Below are 14,998 nucleotides of genomic sequence, written 5' to 3'. Positions count from 1 at the left end.
ATGCAATGAACTACTAACTCTATAGATTGAAAGAAGAGTACACTATTTGTAAAGACACTGGTAACATGAAGTTTTGAATTCCACATGTTTATGTATCAAACTGAGTTTTGCAGTTTGGGCACAGTTTTGATATTGTTCTTTGAATTGTTTGTAGAAATGTGTTAAGAAGAATTCCCCTGATGAAGAGAGAACTTCTCGAAACACGTTGAGACCTTTTGTTTGATTGAAAATACTTGATATTTTAAATAAAATCATATATACTTCCCTATCTATAGGAATGTATGGGAAATAGTATTTTGTGCCTGAAAGTGTTTGTTTATTCCCGAATACCGTCAAAATGTCTTTGATTTGAGAGAGATACTGACCTTTTGAACATGAATATTCATATACATAGATGGTTTGGCGATTATCCCAAGATATTGTGCCGGGGACGGGAGTTCCCCGTTTAGGGAACTTAAACAATTTCTCATGTTTTCACTGTCCATGTGCCAGGGCAGTCCATTCTCCCCCGCACCTTGACCATAGTTAAATATTATAAAACTCTATATACTTCAGCCGGAAACTAATAATACTGTAAACTTAAGGGTGTGCACAGTGCTACATTAGATACAAATCTATTATCTTTGCCAGGGGTCCAGCTATATCCAGGACCTTGTCCTGGCAACTTTTCCAGGTGCGAACTATGCCCCTCCTGACATCTTTCGCTGCCTTGGTGACAAAGGTGACCATCTTGGCATCTAGTTCTGGTGTGTCCATGATTTTACCGGGGAGTTCCGGCCTCGGCACTCTGCTTTTATCCCAAAATATACTTCTTTTTCAAGAGGCTTCCTAATCCGTTGAGGCATGTATTGTGCCACCCTCAACAATGGAGACCACTCCGTAGAATTTGGGTGTCTTATGTTTTCGGGTTCAAACATGTCGGCAATGGCGTCCCCTTTTTCCAGCTTCGCTTTGGGCAGCTGCAGTGTCTGCTTGGTTCGGGTAGCAATATTGCTGCCATGGTCCACTTCATCGTTGTCCTGATCAACGTCTCCCTCCTCATCATCGAGGTCATGTCGCCTTCATTGGCGTCTCCTTTATTTTTTGCCCCTGGGGCAGGGGGTAAGAGGTTTGGCACAGCCGTCCTCCCCCAAAAAGGCACTTTTCAATTTGCCTAAGGAGTGAGCTACCTCCTGGGGCATCTTGTCAACCCCAACCTTAGGACCCGGGGGGTAGAAGAGGGGGTAGTCTTCCAGGTCTTGTCCTCTCCCTTAGAAGTCACCCCTTTCTTGGTTGGCTGAAGTGCCCTCACCAGGGCTCAGTTCTCTCTTTGTTTTACTTAGATACTTGCCTTGTGCAGTAATGAGTGTCTCCCATGCTTGGTGTCTCTCCTGGATGGGTTGAACACCTTGGGACATAGCAATAGCAAGTGAGTCGCCTAAGACTTTTTTTAAACTCAGTCAGGTCCCTGTCCAACTCCTGCTCCTCCTCACTGTATTCAGGTGCTAAGCTGTCTTGCTCCATTTATCCTGTTTCCCCAAGCTTCTGTTCACTCTGTAGGTGTGTGCCTTTACTTTGCCTGGACAGTGCAGGCTGCTTCTAAAGAGTGCTCGCTTCAGCGACTTAGATACCCCGTTGACCGTAGCTTGCTGGAGATATTCGTGCTGTCATGCAAAAACTAGAGGTTCTTTCCTCTAATTTCAAGGCCACGTTTGTGTGTGTGCCCGAATGTGCAACTAAAGAATTGCTGGCTAAATGAGGGGACCCATGCACTCGGAAACGCTACTGCGTACACCTGGAAGCACACACCTCGCCAAAGTAGACTCCCTTACTCTAATGCGGCTCTCAGATGCCGCACTACGCTTGCCAAAGAGCGCTCCGGTCACCTTGTGCAAGTGAGATAACTTGCGATCTCTGAGCGCTACCCGGACACCGCCGCTCCACAAGTGTAGTCCCGAGGTTCTCAAGGACTGTGGGATGCCGCGCGATGTATGCGCTGCGTTACGGGTAATCAAAACAAAATGGGACGCAATGAAAAACAAAATGTTTCATACCTGCATATCTAGTGAAACGAAGCCAGGCACAATGTTCCCTTACTACTGTCAGCGTCTAATAATGTCAAACTTCTATCAAGTCTATAACATCCACACATAGCTCAAACACATCAGAGAAAATAAAAGTGAACTTATCTGCTTGGGGAGCAGCAAAGAAAGAGGATACATCTCAGACTGGATATGGCAAAGATGGTGAACTGAGACAGGATTGGTTAAAAGTGAGGATACAAAACACAGAGGACCTTTGGGGATTTGTAGTCTGTTACAGAGTTTTGTTTGAAGTTGTTTTATTGTTTGGAGAGAATAAAAGATATTTTAAAAGGCTGTTGTGGAGAGTGGCATTAAAGAGTTAAAGCATAATGCTTGTCTCTGGTCTTGGCATAGAATATATACACAGTTGTGGTCCTACTAGGCCTTGTGGCATTCGGCCGTGTAAGTGCATTGATGAGAAGTGTAGGAGAGGGGGAGTGAAAGGGGGAGCAGAGGAGTGGACAAGTGCTGGAGGAGGGCCCAAGAGGAAAGTGCTAAGTGGAGCCAGGAGGAGCACCTCAGGCTAAGTGCTATTACAGGCAGCTTTCAAGGGTGGTATGTGGCGCCACCAGGCAGGGGCCCACAGGGCAATGCAGTAGGGAGGAGGGGGAGGGGGGTGCTGGTAATGCCTAGGTGGAAGGGCCTGACAGCTTGTGGGGTTCATCAGGATCAGACACCCAGTCACAGCGGCCATGGAGTGATTAGCAAGGAAGGGAAAGAGGGAAAGAGGTAGTGAAAAGCATAGTTTTGAGCAGTGTCCAGAACTTAAGGAGGTCCAGCCCAAATCTGATAGGGGCAGGGATGCTGTTCCAAACGGAGCCACCAACCGTGCAGCGAGATCTGCCCCAACTCTCTGCTTAGAGAAATGTTTGACAGTCAGAAAGCTGGAATTAGAGGAGGACTTTAGCAGGGAAGTATTTAGGGAGGGAAAGTTGAAGATCGCATGGTCCCAGGCCCCAGAAGGCCTTGTGGACGATGCAGAGAGTCTTGAATTTGATCCTTGCAGCCACTGGGAGCCAGTGGAGAGATTTTAGGGATGGAGAGATACGGTCCCTGGGCTTGAGGCCAAGGATACATCTTTCAGCCTTATTCTGGATTAGCTGTTGGGGGCAAAGAGAGGAGAGAGGGAGATTGAGAAAGAGGCTGTTGCATTATCCAGCCTGGAAAGGACCAGAGCTCTGGAGACATTGAGCTTCTGTGGGAAGGAGAAACAGAAGAATGTCTCTGAGGAGGTTGAGCTCGAAGTGAGACATTTTGGTAAGGTCCATGATGTGAGGGGGAAAGGAGAGAGTGGAGTCGAATGTGACCCTGAGGTTTTTGGCCTCACAAGTTGGTGTGGGTAGGTGGCCCAAAGAGGGGTGGCCAAAGTGTAGGAGGAAAAGAGGGCAGAGGTGTCCCGATGAGGAGGATCTCCATTTTACTGGCATTGAGACAGAGATTGTTCACTGAACACCATGCCTGAAAGGCATACAGAGAGGAGGGATGAGGGAGGAGGAAGAGCGGGAAGTAGAGGGAGGTTTGTAGGAAAGCTGTGTGTCATCGGCATAACACTGAAAATGAGGATAGAAGGAGGGTACTGTGAAACCATGCTTGCAAATCTCGACTCCAACTATCCTGCTTTTCTTATTCTCCTCAATCTTTCCTCTGCCTTTGACATGGTCAACCATTCCATCCTCATAAAACGACTTTGTGACACCCTCGGCATCACTGGCTGAGCAGTGGACTGGCCGACCTCCTTTCTCACTAACTGCCCTTCCGAGCTGCAATTGGGCCCTTTCTCCTCCACCAATACACTGTCCACCAGTGGTGTCCTCTTCTATCTCGCCCCTCTAAGGTAACATAAAAAAATCCAGTAAATGGCATGATGCCCAGTCCTTGCTGGCAAATTAATCATCTCAGTGGAGAGGCAAATATGTTTCCCGAAATTAGCATGAGCGTAGCAAGGGGGGTTAATACAGGGATGTTTGGGACAGCACTCCCTGCCCCCCAGGAAAACATTTAAAATATGTTGAAATAGTGCATTTTGTAGCACAATATCAACACAAATGTGGAAATAAGTGATTCAAATATGTATGCCAGTAATGAACACTGTAAATCACTTACATTAGATTGTGGCCAAATTCTGCTTGTCATTATTGATGGTCACTGTAAATGAGTTACATGAGACCACTATCTACTCGCACAACTAATAAATGTGACTGTAAATGAGTTGCACAAGAGTGCAGCCATTATCTATCAGTGCCAGTAATATCGTTCACTGTAAATAACATGCATGGGGCTAAGCCGGGGCACATAAATCAGCATTGCTGCTGCTGTGGGCCCCACCATATAAACCCACCAGACACACATGAATGCATACTTACACTCATACACACACACACACGCAAGCACGCACACACACACACAAACCCCCCACCCCTCTCTCACCCAATTCTTGCACATGCACAGATATACCACATGCATTATGTATAAACACACATGCACACACATAAACATTACAAAACATGTACCTTGCCTTTCTGCTCTGAATCCTCTTTTCGGGCAGAGGAGGGAGCAGCACCAGGCACTAACTAATCCAAGAAGCAGATGCACCCTGGAATTACTACAATCTGAGGGGTGCACCAGCACTGTTAAACGACATGGACATGATTGCTCAGTACCCTGGAAGCAAACAAGTGTGCCGCAGCAGACACTTCGGCTCAAATACAATTTAGAATGTTTTTAAAATGTTTACATTTATTTGAAAAAAGAAAAAACACAAATGGTGCAGTCAGTGCGTTAGCCATGCGGGAGTGTGGGGGATGAACTGGGCACGGAGAAGTCTGGTCTGTGTGGGTTACAGATTTTGTGTAGGCCTTGCCCACTCAGACCCTTCCCTGTTTACTTCCTGGCACCCCTCCTCTCATTTAAATTTCTCCCTTATATACCCATATTTAAACAAAAGAGAAGCAAGTAATCCATAGTAGCGTTTTGGCAGCTACTTTGTACGGCGTCTGCCCTACGACCTGATGGATGCACAATTCACACATTCTCACAGTATTGTTAAAAGGCACCATATTTGTGGAACTGCTAGATGTGAGTCTGAGCTCCGATAACTCTAATATCCTAGGATTAATGTAAACAAGATCCCGCCAAGCAGCCGGTACAGATTTGTACATTTAGATTAAAGCTGGAGCTGTTTCTGCCCGGACGTGGGGAATTACCTAAATAGCTCTCTTCGCTGCCAAGCCTAAGTTGGTTTTTAAGGCACAGCTTGCTTTACTTCTATGGGCAATTTACAGTGGCGTAGCACAAAATGTGGGTGCCTCCATGCGAGTCATGCTTGGGGTGCCCCCTCCCTCTCAGCTTGGTAACAAATCACTCGTCGCGCCACACTCTGGCCCGGCCTACATAACTAGGCTTGTGCAATATGCACAAACGTGCTGCTGCACGGGCACGCTGGACACTGCCCTAGGAGAAAGATATACATATTTGTTTTAATGTATTATACAGCACACTTTCTGAGAAAAATTGTCAAAAAAGCCAGTGCTTTTGCAATTGTTTCGTAGGGCAACACCAATCCAAACATCCAATGCATGCAAGTCACCAACAGTACACAGGAAACATGTCCAACTGGCTGCACAATGTAGATCAGTCTAGACACGTAATAACATATTACAGTAAAGCATGCCAGGCCACAATTAGACATACCTAGGCTGGTTGCACCAAAATGGCAGTTGTATGCAATTACACTTATATTTTTTTTATCGCAGATGCTCAGAAAAATATATAATGCCACAGTAAGAAATTGCTAGACTGGCAGCACTCAAATTCCAGTCTAGCCAGGTAATTACACTTAGCAGGACTGCTTTATCAGAGATGCCCAGTTAAAAAAAAGTAAAGCCAAACTAAAAAATGACTAGACTGGCTGCACCAAAATGCACCTCTAGCCACTAATAACCCCATATTATGCCTGCTAAGCCTGGACATAGATGACCATTCGGCCCACCCCCACACATCCCCTCTCCCACCCAACCCCTGCCCCAAACCCCAAAATGAGCTCCTCTGCCAAGAATTACCTCCATGTCACTCTTCCTTGTCCCAGTGCTTACGTATGAGGCACCTTGCTTCATATGTACATACAGAGACGCGGATAAGTGGGACTAAGAGTAATGAAGATTAAAGGTAACTAAGGCAGGCCTTACCTCCACGTCCCTCATCCCAGTACTTGTGTAAGACGCAAAGTGCCTCATATACAAGTGCTGGAACGAGGAAGAATAGGGCTGGAAGTAATGAAGATTAACAAGAAGTAATCAATGCATTAAACACAAACATGGCGCAACACCATTGAGCTGACTGGGCTTCCGCCCCCCACCAACATTTTGGGCTGTGTTGACTCGACCTGGCTGACCCACAGAACCGTTGCCAGACAGAACAGGACACATATGTTAAACAGCGCCTGGGTTTCACTGTTAACAAAGGCCTGGCAATTACTAATGTAAAGCATTACACTGTTAGTACCTGCATTCAAATGCTTAATTTTTTTAGCCAATTGAAATTGGGTTTAGTACTTGCATACCACAGTAGTGATTCGAAGGTTAGAGAGGACAGGAGACCATTCTCAGAGCAGTCCATAAGTGTGTGCTTTCAGATTGGAACATTGAAGCTGCACTAGAATAGTCTTATTAGAATGCACAAAGAAGTTAGAGGCCCACACACAAATAAATGTACCCCTCACTCACCGCCTGTGAAGTAAGCGCTTCTCCCAACATTTGAAGGGTTAGCCCCCTTACCCGAAATGTAGGTTTTGTTGCGCCCCTGAACACAAGCACAAACACCATTCACACCACACGCACAAACACCATTTCACCATACACATACAGATGCACACCCAGGCAGCCACCCATACCTCATGCACTCACTCAGTCATGCACATTAATATATATATATATATATATATATATGTGTATATATATATATACACACACACACACAACACACTTACATGCACGCACACACATTTAAAGAAAATACATTTTCTTACCTTCAATCAGTTGGTCTAGGGAACGAGGCCTTCAGCTCCCTGCAGCAGCCAGGAAAGTGTGTTTCCGTTTTCTGCAGAGCATCTTGAGGCCTCCATGTCATGGTGTGGAAGGGAGCCCTAGTACTTCAAAAAGAAATGGTTTCTTTATGAAGTCTCTCTGACTTCATAAAGACATTATTTCTGTGAAAGGACCGAAACCGTAACAGGAATCATTTCTTTATGAAGGCAAAGTGACTTCAAAAAGAAACTATTTCTTTTTTAATTAATAGAGTACCCCCCCACCCCATGGCATGGAGGCCTCCAACCTACGCTTTCATTTTTCTATTTTTTTTAACCTTTTTTTTATTTTACATTTTCTTAAATTTTGTTTTTAAAATTTTGTTTTTCTCAGTTGGTGGGCCCCCTCCCAGTGGCGAGTTGATGATTCGCACATCACATGGTGATAAAATGATAGATAGAAACTAACAAGTGGGGGAATGGGAGGTTCTGCCACAGCATATTTGGTCAAAAGAGAACGTTTTTTGGACGAATTTCATAACAAATGTATGTGGGGGTGGGTTTGGGTATTCAAAGTTGTAGAGGGAAGGGGGGAGCAGGAGGGTCTCTGCTTAGATATATTTGCGATCAAGCACTATTTACTAAACTACGGTCCCCAAGGGTGTTCAACCCACATCGCTTTGGAATCATACCAAGGGTAAAACTATACAAATGCCCCATAACATAACATAAAATGTCCCTAACAAAAAAGAAAATCGATTAAATCTACCTCGACCAAATAACTTCGAGCAAATCACATAGAACCAACAAGTGGTAGCTGTGTAGAGCATTTTAAGTGTTTTTGTTGGTTTTGTTCCTGGATGGGAACTTTCAGGTGCTTTGAAAGAAACACAGCGGCAAGTAAACACAACCGTGTTGTGTTTCTGCCTGCCTTTGCTTTCACTTTGGGTCTCCGGTGCTCTCCTGGGGGAGCACCGGAGACCCAAAGTGATGGCCATGGCAGGCAGAAACACAATGCGGTTGTGTTTGAAAACGCTGCGGTTTTTCTTAGTTTCTCAGGCTCCTCTGAGCCTGAGAAACTTAGAAAGAAAAAATGCAGCGTTTTCAAACACAACCGCGTTGTGTTTCTGCCTAAATCTGTTTTCCCATTTGGGGCTTTAGGGCTCCCCACATGGAGCCCTAGAGCCCCAAATGGGAAATCAGATTTAGGCAGAAACACTGCGGCATGTAAACACAACCGTGTTGTGTTTCTGCCTGCCTTGGCTTTCACTTTGGGTCTCCGGTGCTCTCCTGGGGGAGCACCGGAGACCCAAAGTGATAGCCACGACAGGCAGAAACACAACGCAGTTGTGTTTGAAAACGCTGTGATTTTTCTTTCCGAGTTTCTCAGGCTCCCCCGAGCCGGAGGAGCCTGAGAAACTTAGAAAGAAAAACCGCAGCGTTTTCAAACACAATAACGTTGTATTTGTTTGCGGTCGCTTCAAAAGAAACCACAAACATCAATACAATGTTTTTAAAGCTGCGGTTTTATTTCTAAGTTTTCCGGGCTCCTCCAGCCCGGAAAACTTTGAAAAAAAACCACAGCTAGTGTTTATTTTTATTTAAAAAATAGCACTTACCGAGATGCAGCTGCAGCTTTTCTGCCTGTAGTCTCCGATCTCCGTCCTGTGAGTCCCGGCACCAATGAAGGAAAAGCCACCCAGTGGTAGCTTTTGTGTACTACAGCTGGCTGGCTTTTCCTTCATTAGTCCCGCAAAAGCCAAAGCGAGCACAGCGGCGGGCATCCATTTCACAAAATGGATGCCCCCATGTGCTATCTTTGAGCTTGAATTGCTCAAATTTTTACATAGGGACTTCAAAAAAAAAATGGCAATCGTTTTTTTTTAATATTGCCTATCTATTTTTGAAATAAAAATTTTTGGGCGAACCATTCCTTTAACAAAGTTAGTTTGTGCTTAGGAATAACTTGATTGGAGACTCATGAGTAGCCTTCCACACATGTTTCAGCATTTATAAAATTGGAAAATCTGGGTTGGCCATTCAGCACCAAAATCAAAACGCTCGCTGGAAAATAATTTATACAAAGGATTGCTGACTTTCTTGGTAACGTAAGCCCAGTCCCACCCCCACTTTTATAATCTTGGACACGAGGACAGTGAAAAGCATGCAACACCCATGATTCACCAACCCAATATCACTTTAATCCATGCATTTCTGTGGTACACCCTAGCAAGCCCTCCACCGTAGAAAATAGGGTGCTATAAACAAAAGTCGAAGTGGGTGTGAACTAAAGAGTACAACGTTCCTCTACTATTCGGAAAATGCTCCATCTTTCCTTACTGTTTGCCACTGGGAACACCGCTCCTGGACAGCAGAAAAGGGAAGCTTTGTTTTTTACTCTCCTCCAACCCCTCTTCCTGAGTATTCGAGCCCTGCCGATAACCCTCTAATGTCGCATCTTGCTGAGCTATCTTGCAGACTCTAGTTTGCTTTTGTTTGACTAGCCTGCTAGTTCCCACGTTCCCGAGTCATGCCATAGCCCCGATTACTTGCAGAAAAGAAACACTGATCACTGTGGTGCACGCAGTGATCGGCGTTTGTTTTCTGCAATTACGCACATCACTGCAGGCTATAGTCATGGGCATGTTGGTTGAGAGATGTGGATTGTGGGTGATTGGAAAGGGGAAGGTGAAGACATCTTCATGCTGTGAGGAAGGATGTATGTCTATTGGTGTGGAAAGAAACTGCTCACGTTTTTTTACTCCTTTTTTTGCTCACAGTTTTTAACACAGAATGCAGAGGGCGTTGAGGTGACACTGCGCAGCTGATATACTACCCCTCCCCACCCCCACCATATTGCCGGACTCCATGCCACCATCTACATTTTGGTGGTAACATTCCAGCAAAATAAATTTGAGCAGTTTTGGGTTGAGAAATAGACATACTACCATGAGGGACAATGACTAAAACTAACGGTGGTCATTTTCTTTCAGTGTTGCTAGCACAGTTGCAAAACACATATTGTTGGGGGACAGCGTGTAGGAAAAGCCAGACCTGGATATGGGGTTTGTATTGGGTGGTGAGGGGGTCAGTGGTCAGCGGGAGGGTGATGTCAGGATGGGGAGAGGCGGAGAAGAACATAGTTCCACTACTTTCTTTTGTAGACTTCAACCCCTGGCTATAAACAGCTCACACCTGCCAAGGTATTCATGCTACAAGGTCATCCTGCCAGGTGGAAGGAAAGTAAGTGAGACATCCAATGACAGGGCGCGGACATGCAAATCAAAGGAGACATACATGGTGTGCCCTGCTTACCTGCTAGAGCCCAGCACCGGCAGCAATGCAATGATTATGAGCCACCAGGAAACTTTTCTCATGCGAGGACATGTGCAGGGTAGACATTGCAAGGGAAGCATAAGAAAGACCAGCTGCAGCATTGCTGTTCCCCTATTGACAGCAGCAGTGGAGCAGTACATGGGTAGTTGATGGGAGAACATTTGCAAAGGTGGAATTAGTTGGGCAGTTGATGCCAATTATTGGCAATAGGGTAAGCTACCGGTACTTGATGGCAATCCTTGACAATGGGCAAGTACTTAGATATTTGATTACTAAAATATAGGAGACCCTCGCCACCTATCGCACCACTGCCACCAAATATAAAAATGCCATTCTCACAGCCAAAAAAAGTAATCTGGAAGATAGGACATCTAAGGCCAAACCCAACCAAAGAGGATTGTGTTCAATACTCAGAGAGTTGGAGGGAATGATAAGCACAGTCCCGCTCGGACAAAAAAGTGATGCCTGGTGTGCTGAGATTCAACCTGGGTTCTCTACGAAAATTAAGTATCATATGGCCACCATTGATGCTCAACACATGAGCCCTCCCTGTTTGGGAAATCACTCGTCGAGCAACAGGAATGGTGTGGCCGAGTCTTTCTTCATGCCTCCTGAATTCACGCTTAATCACATTTCTGAGATGATCTGTTGAGCATTGTAAAAAGGCTGAAGCCCTCTGTCTGTGCCAGCGAGTATAATCAAAGATGTCACCGGTTGTCTGGTGTCCCATCTTACTAAGTGAGTGAATTCTTCATTCCTCTTGTCAGTGGTGCCTCATACCTAAAGGATGTCTGGAATCGCCCTGATTCTAAAAGAGGAGACTCTAGATCCTGAAGTTGCTGGCAATTACCGCCCTATAACCAATGTCCCATTTGTATTACAAATCCTGGACAGGGCGGCTTACCTGCAGCTTCAGGAAAACATAGATAAACATGGCCTGTTGAGTGTTCGACGGTCTGGCATCCGCACACTGCATGGCACTGAAACAGCCATGCCACAAGCAAATCTTGCTAATATTGTGGACAGGTGCAAGGTTGCCTTACTGATGCTTCTCGACCTCTTGGCAGCATGTGCTCTTGCTGATCATGCTTTGCTGCACGAGAGAGTGGGAAAATCTGGAAAATGCTTGGAAACTGCGACATCCTGGATGGCCCCTTTCTTGAGACCACGCAAGGCCCCCGTTTTGTTTAATATATTCACTTGTCTTCTCTTTGACCTCCTGGATGGCGTTGGTATTAAATATACCAATTATGCTGACGACACTCAGGTGGTCTTTGAGCTTGAAGGATGATTACAAAAGAGACTTAGCCAAAATCAACCAGCTATATTATCTTATTCAGGATTGGATGGGCACCAATTTGTTGGCTCTTAACAATAAGACTGAACTGATGCTAGTAGGTTCAACCAACGAATAAAAAAATTAGAAGCCAAATACAATCGATTTATAATTGCGGATTGCATCATTCAAGTTAGCCCCTGGGTGAAAACCCTTGGAGTCTATCTTAATTCTGGTCTTAACTTGAAAAAGCATGTCGAGCAAACTAAAGCATCGTGTGCCTATACAACAAAATCGATCAGGCAAATTTGACAGCTCCTAATGTATCAGCGTTGGCCACTGCATTAATAAACACCAGAAATTACTATTGCAATAGTCTTCTCATGGGCACCTCTAAAGGTAACCTAAAAACTTTACAGGTAGCTCAAAATGGAGCTGTGGGAGCTGTGTGTGGACTGGCCAGAACAGAGCATATTACCCAGGCTAGGAGATCTTTACACTGGTTGCCTGTCCACCACCGCATTTCACATAAAATCCTCACCATCACACACCCGTGTCTCACACGGAAAGCGCCTATCTGATGCAGTGGCTGCACAAAGCTCCAACTACATGTCTTCTCCATTCTAATGGACCTAATAAATTGCTTCTACCTAGATAGAAGTTGAAAAACTTCAGTAGCACCTGTTTTGATACTTGCATATCTGGCCTTTGGAATTTTATCCCGACTGACTTAAGAAATATTCAATGTCTTTCCAACCTTAAAAAGGCCATTAAGACATATCTCTTTAATTCCAAGGATTAGGTCATTAGTTATGGTTGGCTTATGTTTCCTGACGTCTGAGAGGTTTTCTTTGCTGTTCTTTCGTCGTGTCTGTTGTTGTATGTGTGCATTGAGGTCTATGGGCGTGTTGCGCGTGACAAAAATTTTATATAATACTAATTATCCTGTTTAATAATAATAATTTTCTATTTCTTTCTACATAATATTGGATGTGCTTATATAATGTAATGAAAAATACATTCAATATATTTTGGAAAAGAATAATGCTCCTCTTTATTCTTCCCTTGTGTAAATGTCTGTTTTCTTATCTGTTTGAACAGACGGATAGTTCTGTGGACACACTGTACAGTCATATGCAGGAGCGACAGAAGCGCTTTGCCAAATATGCTGAACAGATCCAGAAGGTGAACGAGATGTCCGCCATCTTGAGACGCATTCAGATGGGCATTGACCAGACAGTGCCCTTAATGGAAAAGCTGAACTGCATGCTCCCAGAGTGTGAGAGGCTGGAGCCCTTCTGCATGTCCCCCGACCGTGATGTGAAGCTGCAAACCTCCTCTTGTCCCGTCACCAGCTCTTAAATGTTGTTGCAGGATAAGGTGGAAATTCTTGGGGCAATCCTTGAGCCCAGCAAGAGGAATGTGTTTGTCACATGCTGTATGGAACTGGGACTTCCTGTAATAGAAGCAGGAAGTGGATTTCCTGACCCCGCAATCTGCTGAAATTCGGTCCATCTCCATAGCTAACAGGGAATGGTTAAAGTAAACCTGTTTATTTATTAATTGCTTCCCATTTCCTCTTAGTCTTTCTTTCTTGCGTATGAACATTTTTTATAATGCAAAAGGTCACCATCTCTCTCGCATCCCCTTATTTTGCTTCGGAATAAATGATTGTCATGACGTCGACAACGCTCCCACAACCTTCTCCTTCAATGATGATGAATCGGGCGTTGAGAATACTGTAACCAACTCTCTCAACCCTGTGTCACCATTCCCATCTGGGTATATTACTGGCGGAACCACCCAATCATGTAATTCATACTTTCATTACTTCTTGGAGGAGAATGCTCTCTACTTTGTTTCTTAGGGTGGGTGCATACAACCCAGAGCTGCCTCACTGCCACTGAGCACTTCCTTTGCCTTCCTCTTTGGGAGCAGGTAGAGAAGTTTTTTTTTTTTTGCAATGTTTTTCTTTATCACAGTGCTATGTATTTATTGAACACAGAGTGGTCCACTCACATCTGGAAAACTCTACTCATTTGTTTTACTTACTGAAACAGAGCTACAAGTGACCCCACTTACATTGTTTGGTTCGAGACATCCCAATTTTTATAAAATCCTAAACCCCTGCTCTCGCAGCCAATTGCTTATTAGGTGTGGAGCATCTCTGCTTTTTCCAATTGTTTGGGTTTTGGGCATACGGGTGTCTTGGACTCATTTCTGAGGGAAAATACACTGGGTGGTTTGCTATTAATCGACAAACGTTTGTCTGGTGACAGTAGCTGCCAATAATCACGTGATCCTCTCCACAGAGGGGGTTACACTGCCCCATAGAAAATAGCACAAACGCCATCCCTCTCTAGCTTTACTATTGGGCTGGTGCATTAGGGTGAGCTTTCCGAAATGTAAAATATCATTTGATTTTAAAGAAATGCTACTGAAATCTGGAAGGAAACGTGAATGACATTGTTTTTGTTCTTGCTTCCGATGGAATGTTTTAAAAGTTGTCTATTGTAGTACTGCGGTTTCAGCACCTTGGATGTTCGGGCTGGAAATGGGTGCATTTATGGTGAGGATTAGCCAACTAAGTTACTTTGCTTACATTTCTAATTGTGGTACTGACTGAAAAGTAGTAGTGTCTCCTTGCTACCATGAAACTAAAATTAAAAAATGTAAAGTTACTTCTTTTCTTCATTTTTACCACCACATCAACAGTCTTTCCTTGTACCATTTGCTGCCACAATTGAGTGCCCGCCGCTCATATAAAGGTGTAGGTACAGTTCAACTTACTGGTAACTGATGCACCCGACATGTCCCTATTACATTTACTGTGGTAACACCTGATGTAAGATGATGTGTTCTAAACGTTCTTAGAGGATCTTGCATATCTCTGACCTTAAAATTAAATAAAAGTTTATAATTTTTTGGACCTTGCAAAAGTAAGTTCTCCGATGATGGATATTTGGAAGAAGAGGTTCACAGTGTCATACATCTTGAAGAAGCGCTATTGAAACGTAAGTAAGAAAGAGCAAATTGCCTAGGCCATCATCATGTTATAACAGACAAGTTGCCAGACACTCTTCTAGACTAAGCCTAACCCTAATTATTTAAAAGCCTGCCCAAGAGGAGCCTTCCAAACTGCACACAAACAACTGTAAAGGGGTTTCTCATTACTTGAGTATGAAGATTGTGAAACCATACAAGGTGAGGCCTTCGAAATAATATAATAAAAAACAAAGAGCAAGAAAGTTACCAAATGACAATTCAATTATTCAATTAGTCCTTCAGCATTATTACGGCGGT

General features: G+C 44.3%; 1 protein-coding gene across 3 annotated transcripts in view; it reads left to right on the top strand.

Annotated features, from left to right (window-relative positions):
- BORCS5 (BLOC-1 related complex subunit 5) overlaps positions 1-14,376 on the top strand; it is a 628,004-nt gene extending 613,628 nt beyond the window's left edge. For all 3 annotated transcript variants that reach the window (XM_069628712.1, XM_069628710.1, XM_069628711.1), the window contains one exon: positions 12,797-14,376. In XM_069628712.1, coding sequence (XP_069484813.1) covers positions 12,797-13,057 — 261 coding nt within the window. In that variant the 3' untranslated portion in view covers positions 13,058-14,376. The remainder of the gene's footprint in view (positions 1-12,796) is intronic.
- Positions 14,377-14,998: the final 622 nt, after the last annotated feature.

Source organism: Ambystoma mexicanum, chromosome 12, assembly GCF_040938575.1.
Source record: "Ambystoma mexicanum isolate Mex_15411 chromosome 12, UKY_AmexF1_1, whole genome shotgun sequence".
NCBI classification, from domain to species: domain Eukaryota; kingdom Metazoa; phylum Chordata; class Amphibia; order Caudata; family Ambystomatidae; genus Ambystoma; species Ambystoma mexicanum.
Note: the sequence above shows the minus strand (reverse complement) of the source record. Positions and strands in the feature narration are given on the sequence as shown.